Here is a 19,180-nt window from a genome sequence, read left to right as displayed (position 1 = left end):
CTTTGGAACCATGGCTTATATGGAGATGTTTCTGCCATATGACAGGGGAGGGATCAGAGGAAGCACTGTCCCCCATGGCCACACCACGTGAGCCTCAAGGGCTAGAAGCATGGTGCTTGTGGATTGCCTTCACGACGTGGCCAGCTAGGCCAAGGTGCAGAAATTTGCTGATGATGTTGGGTCTTGTCCCTCCATTTCAGTGGGAATGGGGAAGCTGGGTCCCTGCCTAGTCCTGCTTCCCCTCTCTCTGCTTCTCAGATTGCCTTCTGACTGACTGATGCTGTCAGCCACAGCTCCTTTTCCTCTTACAGGTCAGGCTGTTGAACTCAGGATGAACAAGGAGTCATCCAGTGACTCACTGCCTGGCAGGCCCCGGGCATCACAGGGAACTGAATGAACCCTGTAAATTGTACTGCTTTCTGCTTGACAACACAGCTACCACCAAATGCTTCCCTTCCCTGCTCTGATCCTGGCTCAGGCAAAGAGATTCCTCCCCAGCTCCCCTCTGGCTTTCAAAGCTGGGGACACTGGTGTGACAAAGCCCTGGTTTTTCAGCCTAGCTGTATGCTAGACCACCTCCCTTGGATGGATCAAATAGGAGGTCAGCACAGAGTCCAAATTTCTGTGTTTTAATACATGGTGGGTGAACCAGCCATGCACATAGTTGGGACTCGATGGTGTGACCCCTGGCTGCTGAAAGTAGGGCCTGTGGACCACTGGAGCTTAACATCTCAGGCTGCAGCCCCGGCCTCTTGAATCCAGCTCTGCCTGTCAACACATTGCTGTATGTTCACAGGCGTGTTGAAGTTAGAGGATCCCTGCTCTGGCCCACCTGGCCCAGAGAGTTGACTTTGAACAGAGTTCCCTGTAGCATCTCAGAGCAGCTGCAGTGCTCAGGAGCCCATGGAGGATGCCTGAACCTGTATTTCAATAAGCCTTCTGGGAGCTGGGAAGGCAGCACAAGTATTACATAGAGCAGCAGAGCGGCTAGCCTGGACTCTGAGATCCAATACACTCCCTCCCTGCGAGCCTCTTTGATCTTGGCCCCTCCTTGTCTACATTGGAGGCCAGGGCAATCAAAGAAGGGTGGGGCAGGGGAACTAGGAGAGCTTTGCAAGCTGTCAGTGCTGTGGGACACCAGTGAGCAGGACGTTCGTGACCCTTGGCCCTCAGTGACAGCAGCTTCAGGGTTTAGCTAACCCCTTGCCTCAGCTCCTGACTCCCATCAAGGGTCTTTCTCTTTATTTTGTCTGTGTATTCTGATTTGTGTGTGTGTCCCCTCCCCATAGTGCAGCCCTCACAGTGAGTCTGAACTGTCCTATAAAGCATATAAAGTACAGTTCACACCTCCACCATGGATGTTGTCTTGGGGGTCTCTGTGTCTGGCTTCTCCCCTCAGCAGGGTATTCACAAGGGCTTTTTGAAAATGGATGTATCTTCAGAGCAGCTGGAGTGCCCAGGAGCCATGGAGGATGTCTGAACTTGTAACTTCAACAAGCCTTCTGAGTGATTGGATGGCACCATAAATATTAAGTATTAAGCCAGGTGGGCATTTTGTAGGTTGTATCCAGCCCTCTAGTGTCCTAGGATGAGATGCTGGGCTCCTTCAGCTCCTAGGTACTACTGGGGATGCTGTGGTAGTCACCCACCTAAGTGTACTCAGGGGCCGTAGGAGGTGGCTGGCTTGAGGATTGGCAAACTTAAATGCTTGCAGCCTTGGTGACTTGCCCGGGTCTGGTCTGGAAATTGCCAGACTCAGAGTCTATCACGATGGTTAAGAGCTTGACTTTGGCGTCGAACAGGCTGTCAGGTCACACGGCACCAATCTACTCACCTTTCTACATCTTGATCTTTCTCAGTAGTAAAATGAAAGCTACTGCCCAGATCTGTGAAGCTGATTAAGGAAGTAAACCCACTTATTGAGGTCTCTAGTGTGTATTAAGTGCTCACTAAAAACTCACTAGAGTTTTGCCTCTCTTTCCAGAGACACTTGTTCTGAGGCAGGGTCTCACTGTGTAGCCCAGGCTGTCCTCAAACTCACAACGCTCCTGCCTTCACCTCCTTTCGCCAAGTGCTGGAGGCACAGGCATGTTCCATCACGCCTGGCCCCAGAGCCTGTCTTTTGGTTCCTTTTACTCTAATATTTTACTATTTCAGTCTTGCATTATCGGCAATTCCCTTGAATGCCCCTGTGCAAACTGGCCTCCAGCCATGTTCCTAGAGGAGATCTGGAACCTAGCAAGGGGACTGACAAAAGCCGGCGTGGTGTGGGGTCGGGGTGAAGGTTAGAAGAACACACCTGGGTTAGGAGCTTGCAGGAAGCTGGGAGACTGGAGGAGTGTGGGACAGAGGACACCAGAGGCAGAGGTCTCCTGCCTCTGGTAGGAACGCTCAGGTCCCCACACAGCACACAGATGTTTAATATGTAGGGTTTCTTGTCTTTCCACCCACTGGAAGGTGAAGGGGAGGAGAGCACCGCCACCTTGGATAGTGGATAGGGGCTGTGCCTGGCTTTGCAGGGACTCTTGAGTATCCAGGAGCCTTCAGGAAGGCTAGGAAGGTAGTGGGGCCCTGAAGTCTGATTGCAGATGCGAGCTGGCAGCACTGACTGCACTCACTGGTGCAGACCAGCAGAGGGCGATGTTCACCTCTGCTTAGAGCTGGTAACTGTGAGAACCATGGGCTAGAGATCCCAACTATATGTTTCACTTGAGGTGGAAAGGTTTCTTGACTATTAGAGTCTCTCCGGGTTAAAAGGGGGCAGGTCCCAGACAACTGAAACACACTGGTAAGTCTCTCAGTGTTAAAAACGGGGCAGGTCCCAGACAAATGAAATACACTGGTAAGTCTCTCAGTGTTAAAACGGGGCAGGTCCCAGACAGCTGAAACACACTGGTTACCATGGAGGGAAGAAACATCCAGCAGAGTGGTCTGCCCAACATATACGCAAGTGTACAAGCTTGCTTACATAAAACCCACCTGGTATATCTGTATCTGCTTGTACCACCAACTCCTCATTCACACATGCACATCATACTACAAGCATAATACAACATCACACTTGAACACAAGCACATGACCATTGCAAGAAACATTTATAAGACATATGTTAAACACTTGTAACATATAACTCACACATGCTCCATATGTCATGAAAAATAAACTGTTTCATAATGTATACATATGCATAGAGGCACAGTACATGTGCACATCACATCAAACACACAGCATAGACTACAGGTATATGCAATATACTCATGTATCCCATACATAGTACATCTACACCTGTGTATGGCACTCAGACCACAAAATGCACCCACTTTGTACTGTAAACACAACATATCCATGCACTACATAATAAATGCATAACACATGCACTGTATGTGTCCTACATACAGTACAATTACAGCACATATACAACACATACAATACTTACAACTCATACAATATATACCCTGGTACTGTACCCAGAAAGGTATGTAATACATATGAAACAGTCCCACAGCACAATATACACTACATAAACACATACAAGACAAACACACATCAAAACACACACACACAGTTCCACATAATACAGGCTCCAATGTACAAGAGATACACTACACATAAGTATGTACTACACACATCAGCAAATACAACATGCATACACACATTACACCATACCAATACAGCTCACACCTGTGCCCTACAATGAGTGGTATGACCCACATACACAACCTGCATATACCAAACCCCAAACTACTATACACATGTGTTACACACAACACTCATCTGTTTAATATACACAGAATAATGCATACTCAACACAGTGCATATGTGCACAAGCACACATGCAGTTCATCCACAAGTGTGCACATGCAGAGTGCTCTGGAAACCAGAGTCGCACACACATTCCCAAAGCCAGAGCCAATGTTTCTGGTTTACAGAATAAAGATGTTCACTCTTGCTCTCAGCCAATGAAAATACACATGGAAAGAACTGGAAAGTTGTTCCTTTATCCAGAGGTCATTTCTGTACCAGGTTGTGTGTGCTAGATACTGAGACATGCAGGGCACAGTTGACCTTCTGCAGACTCTCAGCACAGTGGGGAAGCCAGCACTGCCCAAATGGACATGCTGATGGCTATTGGTGTCTGTACTGTGAGGAGCTGTGAGGAGCTGTGAGATCAGAGCAAGCCTGAAACTGGAGTGGGCAGGTTCCTGGGCAGAACTTCTAAACCAAGGTGTGAAGTCAGCACAGCAGAGCTGGGACTATGGGCAGGCGAGTGCTCCAGGACACACAACCTAAGGAGATCTGTGCTCTCTGGTGATCAGTGGCTGAGCAGCCAGGCTGAAAGGGATCCAGGGTCCAAAGAGTCAGGGTCCTGCTCTCGGCAGTCACTGCACATGTATCCTTTTGCTTCCAGGGGTAGAAGATATGCTCGCTTTTCAGAAAGCTCAATGGGCTGTGGAAAGAGCCATGGCTTCTAGGGCAGGGCCCTAGACCATTTCAGCTTTCCAGCCATATTGCTTCTGAATTTGAGGAAGCAATCTCATCTGTCTATGTGGCTCTCCATGGTGTGGCTATCCACAGATCTGCATGTCACATACACTTCCCACTCCTGGGGTGGGGCACCCAGCAACCTGAGCTGTGGTCAGTATGTGACCTCTCGGGCACGGGAACTGTTCTGTTCTTGTTGGGACTGAGGAGGGTGGTAGAGAGTGGGACTTCAGGCCCAATCAGTGCTTACATGCCTGAACTCAAATTTCGACTTTGACTCTTATCAGCTGTGTGACAGCGGGCAAGTCACAGGGCCTCTCTATTCCTTACTTTCCACTGTACAAACCAGGCATGGAGCTAACCTAGCATAAGGCAGAGGACTCTCTAGGACTTTAGGGGCTGCACATGGAAAGCTTAGATGAGAACCAGGCACAGAGCAAGAAGAACATAAGCATTTCTTGCATTTTTTCGATGCATGTTTGATCCCAGATAAAGGCAAACACTAATAATAAACCAGTGTGAAAAATCAAACTTCCAGCAGGAGAAGTGGAAGAAGCCTTGAAGAACTTCTGCTTCCATCTCCCTATTAAAGCCATGTGACCCAGGGGGGACTTATGGTGGGAACAGAACCACCCAGGACTGGGCAGAGAGTCAACAAGTGAGATTTTCTCTCCTTCGGGACTTGTTAGGGGCAGATCTGTGGATCTGAGGCTTCTGACTGAGCAGGTCTGAGATGGGATTTGAGAATCTTCGATTCTAGTGTTTCGTCATCAAGGCTTATGGGGCCCTTGGAACCACTCTCAAGCAGCACTGTCCCAAGGACAGGAGAGGCAGCATGCCTGACTTTGCTACCACTGAATCATACACTTAGACCAGAGAAGGGAAAGCAGGGGCCTTACTTACATTGGGTGCCGCACCTCAGGCAGGACTCTCCTCAGGGGCAGGCGGGCACTGAGTGCCATGTTGAGGCCATCTGAGTTCATGCTGAGTGGGGGCAGTGCCTCTTCTGATTCCTCCCCATCCCCCTCAGACCTCCAATCCCTCTCAGGGGCTTCCTCATCCTGCCTCCTGCTCGGGTGTTTGATGAACTGGTAGCTGCCTCGTCTCCTGCCCTGGCTCTGATTCCTCCTAGCCCTGGGTGAGGCCACAGCCACCAGCAACTGATCCTCCTGCAGGGAGATAAAGGGTGGCAGACCATCCAAGAAGCTGTACTCCTCACTCTCATCCTCAGCCTCCAGAACCCATTCCTGGGAGTCCCCAAAGACCAGGGGATCCCCAGTGTCAGAACTGTGTCTGCCAGTCTGGGCTGTGACAGCCTGGTGCAGGGTGGGTGGGGGAGGATGCAACATGGTCACCATCATCAGGACACATCCCAGTGTCAGGAAGAGCAGGAGGAACTGAAGCCTGCAACATCCATTCCTGGGCCACTTCCTTAGGAGCATGTCGCAGCCGCTTGCCCAAAGCAACAGGTCCTGATCAGGTCTGCTTCCTCGTTGTACTCCAAGTACCTTCAAGCTTGTCATTGAACCTGGGCTGTTCATTCCAGTTGAGAGGCTTTTTTCCAGTCACCTGCTCCTTTTATCCCATCTGACATTTGCCAACAGCATTTGTAAGATCCACTTCCCTTGGAATCAGAAAGCCATGGGAGCCGGGCCAGCCAGGGTCCTTTCTGGATTTTGTTAATTGTCTTCTGAAAAGGGTCTCCCGGTGGTCGGCAGCCGTATTGCTTGCTCCCTTCTCAGCCTGCTCTTGTCCACTCTGCTCTGGTGGTTAGTCCCATGTTTCTTCCCCCCTCTGCATGAATGGTTAACTTCTATGAGATGTCTGGGGCGAGTTGCTGGGGATTCCGTCAAGCCAGGGTGACAGACACCCTCCTTTGGACGACTTGAGTCAGGTCAGATCAACAGATGTAAAGCCGGCAGGCACTGCCTGATTTCCTTTCACACATAGCTCCAGCTCTGCACGAACCCTCTGCCAGATACAATGGGAGCCAAACATGCGTCTGGCTCCTGGTCCTAATGCCCTCACTGTTCCAGGCTTTGCACAACCACACAGCATCACCCCAAGAGCCAGTTAAAAAAACAGCATCCTCCCAGGAGTTCGGACTTGAGCTTCATTCACAGGGAGGCATCCTCTCCCCACCCAGAGGAGCAGGAAGGAGAGTTCCCTCCTGGCTCAACAGGCTGCCAAGGTGACGCAGATGCCAGGAGCCAGCTGTCTGTCAGTACCTTCAGCCTCCCACATAAGTCCCAGCTCTGTTGTGCTCTTTCCTAAGGCCCACTAGCCCTCCCTTTCTAGAAGTGGGGGCTGGGGAGCTCTTGTCAGTCCTGCTACCTGGGTCCCGCAGAGCACTTGGAGGCTGTGAGGCGTGCTTCAAGCTCTTTCAGTCTGCAAACTCCATTCAACTCACACGTATGATGAGCAGCTACTGTATGCCCCAAACTGTCCCCTGGACCAGGAGTACAGCACAAAGAAAGTCAAGCTGAGACCTCATGGAGCTTCTATGACAATGAGGGAGATGACGAGATGATTCATTAGAGTATGCAGTGGGTCAGACTATGTCAAAGGTCAAGAAGGGAAAAAAAGTGAGATAGAGATGGGAGTTGGGAAATATGGGCTGGGGCTGAAAATTAGTCTTAAGGTGCACTCCAGTTTTCCTGGAAGAGCCAGCATCTGTCTGAGGAGAGAGCTGGGCAGAAGAAATATCAGAGGTGAGGTTCTAAAAGGAGTAGGCCTGATATGTGGAACAGCAAAGAGCCAGTGTTGCCAGAATAGCACAGGCCAAGCATGGTGTGACGGAGCATGATGGGAAAGGAGCACGAGGAGAGAGGAGCAACAGGAGACAGAACGCAACAGGAGGTGGAACGCAACAGGGGGCGGAGCATGATGGGAGGCGGAATAATGAGAAGTGAGGTGGGGCATGCTGGGAAGTGTAGTACAATGGGAAGTGGAACATCACTGGGGGTGGAACAATGGGAGATGGCCCACGATAGGAGGTGGAGCATGATGGGAGGTGAAGTGCAATCAGAGGTGAGGCAATGGAACGGAAGCAAAGATGGGAGATGGAACACGGTTGTGTGACAGGCACATGTCCACTCACCCTAGAAAAGGAACCCACAATTGACCAAAGCAATGATTGCACCAAAGTCTAGTTTGGCAGGTCAAGGAGTCTTTACTGGGGTCACTAGCAGGAGTATGGGTCAGGGACAGGGATAATGCAGAAAGGCAGCTGCACCACCCGAGAAGCACACCCCAGCACGGGTGATGGCTCATGAGAGCTGCAACACAGAGCTCTATGTACAACATGCAGGCAGCTCATCGGGTCCAGCAAATCTCTGCAGCTCTACTGGCCAGTCTCCTCCCCAAGAAGAGTCCTCCAGAAAGCAGGGGAGGGGCCTCTGAGAATCTTCCAGGTTTCTACTTTCCCAGACATGTGACCTTTTGCTTCTTTTCTGAACCTCTCCTTCCCCTAGGGAATGTTTCAATTCATGAGATGTGAATACGACGCTAGGTAGAGCATCATGGAAGCTGAAGACCATGGAGGTGAGGCAGGGTGGGAAGTGGGGTGATAGAAGGTCGGTCACTACAGATGACGACAGAGAGCCGGGGTGAAGAATGAGGAAGGACATCTTCATAGTGCATGGAAGAGACCTTGGCTTTTCCTCTAAGAGAGACGAGAACCCTTGGAGGCCTGTGGGAAGAAGGGAGACAGTCTGACCTGGGTTTTAACTGAATCCTGTTGGATTGAGATGATGAAGGATAGAGGCAGAGACTGGTGAAGCTCAAAGTGATGTCAGCAGAGATGATGAGAACTGAACATGACAGATGGATTTTAAGAAAGAACCTGTAGTGTGTACTAATAAATCTGGTATATGAGAGAGACAAGTCAAGGAAGGGTTCCACAAGAAGTCATCAGAAGGGTTCCACATAGAAGACTAAAGTTGTCATCAACTGAGTGCTGAAGGCAGGGAGCAGGTGAGGGAGATGAATAGCAATGGCTTATCTGGGGATAGGAGACACTGGCAGTGTCTGGCAGATGTCCAAGAGAAGATAAAGTGTCGGTGGGATGCATGCCAACTCAGTTTCCTGGATGGTAGCAGAGAGGGCCACCTTGCAGCTGTGATGCTGTGTACTCAGCCACATGGAGATGATGATCCAGTCTGAGATCTGAGGCCACTGAAGGTGTGTCCTGACAACAGAGAGAATCTGGTTTGAGGTGTGAGTCCACTGAGGGCATGTCCAGACAACAGAGAGAAGGGATTATTCTAGTTTCATTTCTGATGCTGTGGTAAAATACAATAGAACGCAGCTTAGGGGGGAAAGGAGTTTATTTAAATTTATAGTTCCAGGTTACAGTCAATCTTGGTAGGAAAATCAAGGCAAGAACTTCAAATGGTCCTATCATACCACAGTCAGGTGAGAAATGAACACACACAAGTTTGCTTGCCTGTGCTAAACTAGATCTCTTCACTCTTACAAAGTTCAGCACCCCTGACTAGGGAATGGTGCCATCCACCACGGGTCTTCCCACATCAATGAATTAAGACAATCTCCCCAGACATTCCCCAGGCCTGCCCAACATAGACAGTCCCACATTGAGATTCTCGCTCTTCAGACAATTCCAAGTAGGTCAAGTTGACAGTTAACATTAACTGTCACAGGGATGGAAAATACTAAGAGATCTTGGGTTCTGGGTCCAATGTTTGGAGAAGGGTAGCTGACTGTGCCATGAGCTGCATTTCTTTTTATAGATGTAGCCATGATATGGGTAAATTGCCACTGTGGTATTCTTGAAGTAAACTTGATCATTATTTTCTGTTTTGATTTTGATCTTAGAACGTTAGCTTTAAATTTTCAGGTAGAAGTGTTTCTACTTTTGACTCAGTTTCTCCTCTCCAAGAGGTGCTTTGAGCCTGTATTGAAACAATACAATATGGCAGAAGAAAACTGCACACCTCCTGGAGAGGCACAAAAAAGAGAAGGAAGAAGATGGGCCAGAGTTCCATTACCTCCCTCAAGGGCACACCCCAATAACCTGTGACCTCCCTGCTATGGATGATTCATTGGTAAATAAAACACTGATTGGTCAGTAGCCAGGAAGGAAGTATAGGTGGGACTAAGAGGAAGGCAGGAGGAGATACTGTATTGGCCACCAGGAGGAGGAAGATGTAAGGTACATGAGCCATGTGGCAAAGTATAGATTAATAGAAATGAGCTAAATATAAGAGTAAGAGCTAGACAATGGTAGGCCTGAGCTAATGGCCAAGCAGTTTAAATAATATAAACATCTGTGTGTTTATTTTATAAGTGGGTTGTCAGACTAACAGGGCTTGGGTGGGAGCTGGAGAGAAGGTCTCCAGCTACAAATGGCACCCAACAGCTTGAGTTTCCACCTTAAACCTGAGTATATTTAATAACCAATTCAAAATGAAGCTATAAACAGCTTCCTAGTTCTCTCTCTTAAGTTGGTGGGTTCCTGGCATGTGTGTTTGACCAGCCGTGTGGCAGAAATGAGGCGTCTGTAAGCGGCACATTACACTGTGTGATGGATTTAGCCTTTGCTAGAACAAAAAAAAAAAGAAAAAAAAAAAAAGAGGTTTCTGGACTACATGCTGCTGTGATAAAAGCATAGAACCACTATTTCTAAGAGTTGACTGTGGCTCCCATAGATGGTAGTAAACATACCACTGCCAAATTGGAAAACTGAGGTGGGCAGAGCCACCAGCCAAAGCTGCTACTTTAGTCCTAGTAATGCTGCAGTTTAAAACAATAGATTCATAATAAGACAGATTCAGATGAAACAAGACTGTAAAGGCTATACAATGTGTGTAAAAATGTACGAAAAAGGAATATATATATATATATATACAGTTATATAAACAAATAGATAGTTTTTAGAAATAGTCTTTAAAGAGACAATAAAGGTAGCATAAAAAAATAAATCATGTAAAGATGACTATTACACAGAGAATCTGGATTGTGTTGTCTTTGGGATTTTTAACTAAAGAGAGATATTTAATGAGTTAAGCCAATCTGTATATTTTAAAGATACCTTAACTTCAAAATTTGGATGTAAGGATATGTTGCTTTGGAAAAGAGGCTCTGCTTTTGTTTCCACAGAAAGCAAGAGGCTATGGATTTGTTCCAGATTAAGATACATCAGGTTTGACCAGCCAAGACCCCCTGAAAGGTTTCCTATGACACCACGGCCCAGATGATCCAACATCCAGAATGGTTTCAAGGCAACTGGCTCAAAAGATATACCCTCACGGATTACTCCATAATCCTAAAATTTTCTTTATGTCCCCATAAGATACAGCGCCCCCCTCCAGCAGGAAGTAGTAAGAAAAACTATGCCCAATTTCCCAAATATACTAAGCTGGCTTTGGAGATGGAATTGGCTCACTCCTTCTCTAAACCCAGACATATTGCTAAAATAAAAGGTTAAGAGATTCTGTGTCCTAAATCAAGAGCCTCTAGTGTGGGACAGAGAAAAAACAATATTTTTATTTAAATCAGGTGCGATCTCTTTCTAAAGAAGAAAAGGGGATATGATATAGATATAACAGGATGAAAGGGTAAATTAATGAACTTACGTTTAAAGAGCAACAACTTGTTTGAAATGTTTTACATTGGTATAGATTTTAGTTTATGGATACAAACTTAAAGTTAATTTTGTTATACTGTGTGTATATTTCTACTCTGTTTAAGGTATTACATTTGTAAAGCTCATTTAAAATTGTAATGGATAATTAAAAATAGATTAATAATTAGTCATCTATAATAATCATACTTGAGCTTAAGTCTTCTAGGTATACATAGATATATTTCAGATAGACAGGTAATCTTCAAACACTTCAAAGATCTACAGAATATGGCATTTAAAATATTTTTTAAAATGTATACTTTCTAGACAGTGAAATATGTCTGCTCCTGGCAGCACTAATTTACTTCAGAGAGGAGGATGGGCATCAAAGACACTCTATATAGAGTTTATCTTCACCTTGACTATTATAATATAATATAAACGTCTGTGTGTTTATTTTATAAGTGGGCTGTTGGACTAACAGGGCTTGGCGGGGGCTGGAGAGAAGGTCTCCAGCTACACCTCCCAGTAGGCTCCACTTCTCAAAGTTTCTCCTACCTCCTCATAGTACCATGCGGGATCCAGCATCAAACACATGGGTTTTGGGTGGGCACTTAAGTCCAAATTGTAGTGTGTAACTGCTAACTAAACGTGGTATTGACACATGAGTGAGAAGGAAAAAACAAATCAATGGATCAGAGCAAGGAATCTAGATACAACCTAGCTAAACTATCTAAAAGTTTAAATAGTTAATATAGAATTCAGTCAAATACACCAGAAAAGGGACTCTTGTGGCTGTTAGCAGGAATGTAAGTTGTTGTTTGGTAAACATTTGGGCAGTACCCACTGGTGTCAATGAGGCTCTTAAGCGATAGCTTTGAATTGCCACCTGGGGAAAACTTCTGTGTGTCCACTGGGAGTTGTGTCAGAGATGTACCCTGGGCACTTCAACAGCTGCCTCAAGGACTGTGGGAGCTTATTCAGAGGTTCTATCAAAAGAACATATTTACTTGTATACCCTTGACCTAAGATCAGCCATCCTTATTGGAGAAGGCCAGCCTTTTCAATCAAGCACACAGCTACAGAAGGAATACCTCTAGAGTGCTGAGGAAAGAAGGGGACACGTGCCTAGCCAGCCAGGTCAGCTGGATGGGCCCTAGTGCTAAATGGGGTGACAGATGCTGCAGCTAGATCATCCCCACATCCCCCAAGGTTTATGAGATGTCTAAGGATCACTTTTTTGTCATGACTTCTGGAAGTCTCTAACGTGTGGGTCTTTTTCTTCCTCGGGGATCATTGGCCACAGGTCCATGAGGGTGGAGGGAGCAGAAGTGGGGACCAGTGTTTGGACAGCTTTGGATACAATGAAGATAGCCCTTCAGGGGATGACTTCAGTGAGACAACTCCACTTGTCCTTCAAGCAGACAGCTGCCATCTCTATCTATCTACCCTTGTCTAACTGCCTAATTGTTAACTGCAGCTCATTCACCTGATATCTGAGAAGAGGTTCTGGTACCTGTGGGAAGAGGTTCTGGTGCTATGGAGACTTAAGCAAGGTCTAGATATAAGAAAAGAGGAGAGAAGCCTAAATATGGCAGCATGTGTGTCAAGGGTCCCTTAGGCTTATGGCTCCCATCAGTCAGCCTCCCTGGTTTTCCACCTGCAGGGTGGACTCTTGGGAAGGACAGATGGATACACAGTAGAGATATCCATAAGCCCAAAGTAGAGCACATAAAGGTAGACTACATTCATGCTAACTCCTGTTGCTTCCAATAGCTGGAACAGGCATTGTGGAAAAGCTGAGGCACAGGGCCCACAACTGTGGGAACAGAGTGCTGTAGAACAGCTAGGGAGATAGAACAACCACAGTCCCTTCCTGCCAGTGAGGTGCATCATCAGTGACATTTGTTGGCTTCAGTGGCCATCACCTCCTCAGCTCATCTGCTTCTGAGGGCCTCTTCTGCATCTTACCTCAGAAGCTGGCAGAGCTCTCTGACTTGTAGGGTGCCCAAGTATCTAACTTTTGACTCATCCCAAAGCAAGTATGGTGGAATCTGTAGGTTAAAATCCAAAGCTCCCTGCCATGTTCAGTGCAGCTTTCTTCAGAGGGGTTTGCAACCACCCGGCCAGTGTGACAGACTAGGCTTGCCTATGTGAGAACCACCTAGTGCTCAGCAGTGGGTCTCCAGAAGCCAGGGTTCCTGACACAGGCTTCCCTTGAACTTGCTGGGTGGCTGAGGGCAACCTTTGGATCTTCCTCAAGTGTTGGGATTTGATGCATGAAGCACCATTCAGTACTAGTGATCAAACTCAGGACTTAGTGCACGCCAGGCAAGCACTGTAGCAACTGAGCTGCCTCCCCAGGCTGCATCCTTTAGTTTTTGTTTGCTTGTTTCCTTGTGTCTTTTGAGATAGGGTCTTGCTATGTAGACTAAGTTGGGTCAAACTTGATCCTCCTACCTCTGCCTCCAGTGAGCTGGGTCAAGGCTGTACACCACCAAACACAGCTGGAAACTTTGCTTTTAGTCTTATTTGAGAACTCTGTGGAACCTGGGAATTCTTTTTGTCCTGGCTAGTCTTATGTCATATTGATATAAGCGAGAATCATTAGAGAGAAGGGAGCCTCACTTGAGAAAATGCTTCCATAAGATACATTGTAAGGTATTTTCTTTATTAGGAATTGGTGGGAGAAGGCCCAGTCCATTGTGGGTGGTGCCATACCTGGACTGGTGGTCCTGGGTTCTATAAGAAGTCAGTCTGAGCAAGCCACGGTGAACAAGCCAGTAAGCAGTACCCCTCCATGGCCTTTGCTTTAGCTCCTGTCTCCAGGTTCCTGCCCTGCTTGAGTTCCTGTCCTGGCTTCCTCTCATGATGACCAGCAATGCTGAACTGTGAGCTAAATAAACACTTTCTTCCCCAATTTGCTTTTGGTTGTGGTGTTCCATCACAGCAGTAGGCACCCTCACTAGGAGACCTTTCAAATATCAGAGACTGCAGAAATGATCCTCACTCCACATCTAACCAAAAACATATAGGAAAGAAGTTCCTGCAAATCTGCCCAGCTAATGAACACATTATAAAGTCAACCAGCTGTCCATGGGTCTTGGTGCTCTGGGGCTGCCATATTGGTATAGGAAAGTCTGTTTATGATTGTACTAATTACTTTTTCCAGTGTTGTGACAAGACACTCAACAAAAGCTACTTAGGGAGGGAAGGGGTACTTGGGCTCACGGTTTTGAGGATGCAGCCCATTAGAGAGGGGAAGGAATGGTGGCAGAAGTGGGAGGCAGCTGCTCACTTTGCATCCAAGTTCAGGAAGGAGAGAAATAAATTCAGGGCTCAGCTCACTTTCTCCTTTTATTCAGTCTGGGATCCTACCCCATGGAATAACACAGCTTGCTCTGTCTGAAAACTCTCTCACAGATATGCCCGGAGGTATGTCTTCTGAATGGTTCTAGATCCTATCAAGTTTACAATCAATATTAACCATCTTGATGGCACAGGGAGTGAGGACCCAGACCTAGCAACTTCCCAAGAAACTGGTCCATAGGCAGAGAGAATCCAGAGCAGAGGCATGAGGGAAATAAAGACTGGCTGATGTTTCTAAAACCACTCTTGTGACATTGCAATGGTCATTTCTGGAGTCCTTCTGGGGAAGGCAGCTGGATTATTGGTTATTAGTGACGAGCTGGTTCCTGCCCTGGGGACTCAAAGCCAGGGGAGAAAGCAAGCTTCTGTGTGTGAGCTTCTTTCAGTCCTAAGGGGCTGCTCTAAATGGCTCTCCCAACCTATGAGCCCTGCCTGCTTAGACCCACCACCCTAATTCCTTGACCCAGAGTGGACTCATGGCTTCTGTCACCGCTGAGACTGTTTTCTTGGCAGGGCTGTTGAGGGCTGGGCTGCGAGCTCATTGTTTACCTTGGCTTTGGAAAACCTCTGCCTCCCTGCCGCTGTAGGCTGGCTGAGAGCAGGAGTCAGTGGTGTGTGTGTGTGTGTGTGTGTGTGTGTGTGTGTGTGTGTGTGTAATGAACTCCAGCCAGCTAGTGTACTAGAACCTTGAACACCAAACGACCAGTCCCATGCCTGTAACTCATGACTTCTTGGAAGCATGCCTGGGCCTGAGCTCTTCTACTGTCAGCTGCCATTTGAGGCGGAAAGGCCCTGGAGAGAGAATCTGAGTTGATGCAGAGGAGATGAATTTGTGAGCACTCAAAGCTTGTCCTCTCCACACCTCCCCAGGGGCGGGGGCAGAAAGGAGACTGTCCCTAGTCTTTCTCACTTTTTCACCTGCTGTGTCCTCTGTAAATACTCGGTGGTTGGGAAGTTTCAGTTCAGCAAGGCAGGGCAACCACCCCAAGTGGTGGACTGGGTCATCTCCTGGTATGTCATCTGTAGCATATTCCCCTTTGCAAGTTCAGGCTGCCTCTGAAGAAAGCCTTGAAGAGTGATCTCTTCAAAAGTATGATTGGTTCCTGATAGAAGATGATGTTGATGTTGGGTTTTCTATAAGCAGGAGCAGGCAAGCAAGAAGGAGGGGTTCCCTGACAACAGAAGAGACAGATTGGGGGCTGCAGAGAACTCTGCTTGCCTCCAAGAGTCCCCAGTTTGTGTACAGATGGCCATGCATCCTGATGGCTGACACACAAAGGTGTTGTGGGAACATCTTGAATATATTGAATGGATTGGAGACACCTGGGGCTGGAGGAAATCTCTTGAGAAATTGACACAGGATGCTAGATGTGAACTTTCTGCATCTGATTCTGGCTTGATTGGCAATACCATAGGGACTGGATCCCAGTCCAAACACCAGGTGACCCTGGACAAGCCTCTTAATCTTTTATTCACAAGGGGAAGTGCTACCCCTTTCCAACACTTTCAGCATGGATGTCAGGCATATTGTCTGTAATATTGCATATTTTGCCTGAGAAGTTAATTTTTTTTTATCATATTTGGGGTGTGTGTGTGTATAGAACTTATGGGGATGTTGTCATGGAGATTGAACTTGGGTTGCCAGGCTTAGTACCAAGTCACCTGCTGAGCCATCTCAACAGCCCATACCTGAGCAGTTCATACAGGTCTTCTAAATTAGGCAATAGGAAAAAAGTGAAAAGATTTTGCCCATCTGTATTAGTTACTGCGTGGCCATTATAACAAATAACAAATAACAAAAAAAGGAAAGCAGGTGAAGGAAGGAAGAGTGTGTTTAGGGCTGTGGTTTGAGGATGCAGTCCTCCACGAGCACGAAGTCACCAGAGGCAGGAGCTTGAAGCAGTCAGGCACGTTGTATCTGCAGTCAGGAGGCAGAACCAGAAGGATACTGGTGCTCAGCTTCTTATGCAGTTGGACCATGCTGTGGAAATGTGTGTGCTACCCACACTCAACGTGGGCCATCCCACTTACATTAACATAATCTAGATAATCCTTCAAGGACACACCCAGGGACTTTCTGTAGTGATTCTTCTGGCCACAGTGTCTGACACCACCTCCTTGCTCACTGAGTTCCTGGCATCTGTACACGTAAAGAACCAGACTGTCCCCCCAGGAAAAGCACTCCTTCAAGTGTTTAAGACTAGCCCACATATCCGTGTCCTTGGCTCAAAATAACCATTTAAAATTTAAATTACATTTGCATTTTTATTTCAAAAAGCCCTCTTATAACTCTGAAAATAAATCAAATTAATTAATTAAAACAATGGACTGTGGCAGCACTCCAACCAACAGCAAGGTCCCTCTCCCAGATTGTGGAGCGGAGCTTGTAAATCAGGGTAACTGTGTCCTTGATTGCGGAGGACAGAGGGCTGGTGAAAGCCATCATCTGTTCCATGTTGCAATGGTGAGGAGAGGCCAGAAGACAGCTTCAGTGGGAAGTCTGAGAGACACTCCCCAGCCTGAGTATTTGTGCTCCAGTGCTCTGGTAGGGTTTCCTAGAGGAGCAGGATGGATAGAATGAATGTGTACTATAAGGGGAGTGTTTTTAGCTTGGTTTACAAGGTTCTGGCTAAGTAGCCCGCAGTAGCTGTTAGTACACTGGAGAGGCAGAGGACCAGTAGCCTCTCAGTCCATGGGTGCCTCAGTAGTCCAAGTCAGGAACTAAAGGGCTGGAGGATTCTTAGAGAAACAGATTCTTTAGTTTAAAAAAAAAAAAAAAAAAAAAAAAAAAAAAAAAAAAAACAGTTGAAGGAGCAGAGAAGACACTGAGACAGTAGAAAGTTGTTGACTGAGAGGTGACTCGGGAGGTGGAACTGGAGGCCACTCCACCATGCCTATGTTCCCCTCTTTTCACCCACATGGTCAGGGACTTGCCTGTCATATGGTTCACAGCCAAGAGTAAAGGGAAAACCTCTCTGCTGTGATTCCCAGAGGCAGGGCCTTCAAGCCCTCTGCCCCAAGCATTCAGGTCAGGTGACCTGGGAGGGAGGAATCCCACACCAGCTCTGAGGCTTCATTCTTGGCTTGCAACCTGCTCAGGACTGACAGCCTCCCCAAGGCCCACCCTCTACTCACTGCCTCCAGAAGGAGGTCTCCATCCTTGCCCCTGGCTTTGACTGACTTTTAGTGGTGCCTGGCTGACTATTTCAGGTACCAGCTCAGAAGATGCTAGAGAAAACCCATGTCCTCTGGGGCCAAGATACTGGTTCATATAGCACCTAAGAATAGGAAAATGACCCCTCAGCAAGTCTCACATTGGTCTAGGGACAGCGAGGCTGACTTCAGGCATGGCTGGATCTAGTTCTTGAACCTACACATCTCCTGCCTAGTGTCCTGTGGGAAGGTGACACTCCCTGCCTCTCTCACAGCCAGCAGGGACTTGATTGACAGACAAACGTCTCCCTGGGCTTGTCTGACCCAGTAGGAAGCATAGGATGTAGAAATGCATTGAATTGTAGTATTTTCCCAGTTCCATGATGTACATACTGCCATGCTGGCATTGTTACTTATTTCAGGCCACTGATTTCTGGACACAAAGTTGGAAAGAAATGGACACTTACTAGTCCATAGACTCTCAGTTATACAAAAGTAATCAACCTCAGGATGATAGATAATTGTAAATAAGAAGAGAATGAAGAATTTCAGATAGCCATGATATTTTGGCATAATTCATTTAATTATAACCTCACAAATAAATTTTTAATCAATGTATTAACAACTGGCTAGCAATGGAGAAAAGAAAATCATTGGCCCTCATGAACTAGTACCAGCTGGATAAGCACATTATTGATTCCAGAACTGGGCTCAGTGATGATTAGGCTGTGATCTATTAATAATGTCTGCTAAGGCACAGAGAAGGGGATAAAGGATACATGTGCCACATATTACATGCCACACATAGAGAATCATGAAAATAGGTTGTAAATCTTTTTGTGCTTTTTTTTGGGGGGAGGGTGTTTTTCAAATAGTTTGGTGTCCCCAAAGGAGAGTACATATTCCCCCCAACCTTTGCCTGTCACAAAGTTTTTATGGTGTTTAACTGCATCATATTAGTGTTGACAAAGTCCTAGAAAGGAATGTGAACCACCTGGGAAAAGGTCCTTATTTTTGTCTTAAGGCGCCAAGACCTCCATAAATGCTGCACCATCCAGAGCAGACCATGCAGAAGGATGGAGTAAGTCATCTTCTGCATGATTTGCTTGCGTGCAGGGTGTCTGAACTGCAGGTAAGGTCAGAACTTCAGCTGAAAGCCTCATGAAGATGCTCCGCACTGGCTTTCCTGGCTCCTTTTCGTTTCTCCCAGTGGAACTGGCCAGCAGCTGAGCAGATCTAAGCTTTGGCTGGTTCTCAAAGGAATGGGACGCAGCTGCCTCCATGGAAACATGAAGGAGTTAATGCTATTTCCCTGGTGCCTCAGTCTCCTAACAAGCTGTTAGCATTTGGCACAATCTGCCTTCATGGCTGTGATCTGAGAATTTTCAGAAACTGTTTTTGGAGCTGGAAAGTCTCCCAAAGACCCAGGAAGTGGGGCTGCTGATCCCCATCCCCTAGCCCCTTGCATACTATGGTGCCAGAGCCTATGCTGTGCTTGATAAATCTTCCCAAACTGAAAGAAAAAAGTGAGGAGGGGAGGACGTGTTCAATATCCCCAACAGATTTTCATTTCAGTTCTCTGCTGAGATG

At 47.0% G+C, this 19,180-nt stretch overlaps 1 protein-coding gene across 4 annotated transcripts in view; it reads right to left on the bottom strand.

The window, feature by feature from the left end:
- Galnt15 (polypeptide N-acetylgalactosaminyltransferase 15) overlaps positions 1 to 6,599 on the bottom strand; it is a 40,400-nt gene extending 33,801 nt beyond the window's left edge. For all 4 annotated transcript variants that reach the window (XM_036176724.1, XM_036176725.1, XM_036176727.1 and 1 more), the window contains exon 1: positions 5,386 to 6,599. In XM_036176724.1, the coding sequence (XP_036032617.1) occupies positions 5,386 to 6,023 (638 nt within the window). In that variant the 5' untranslated portion in view covers positions 6,024 to 6,599. The remainder of the gene's footprint in view (positions 1 to 5,385) is intronic.
- Positions 6,600 to 19,180: the final 12,581 nt, after the last annotated feature.

Source organism: Onychomys torridus, unplaced genomic scaffold (genome assembly GCF_903995425.1).
Source record: "Onychomys torridus unplaced genomic scaffold, mOncTor1.1, whole genome shotgun sequence".
Lineage (NCBI taxonomy): Eukaryota > Metazoa > Chordata > Mammalia > Rodentia > Cricetidae > Onychomys > Onychomys torridus.
This window is presented reverse-complemented; position numbering and strand designations above follow the sequence as displayed.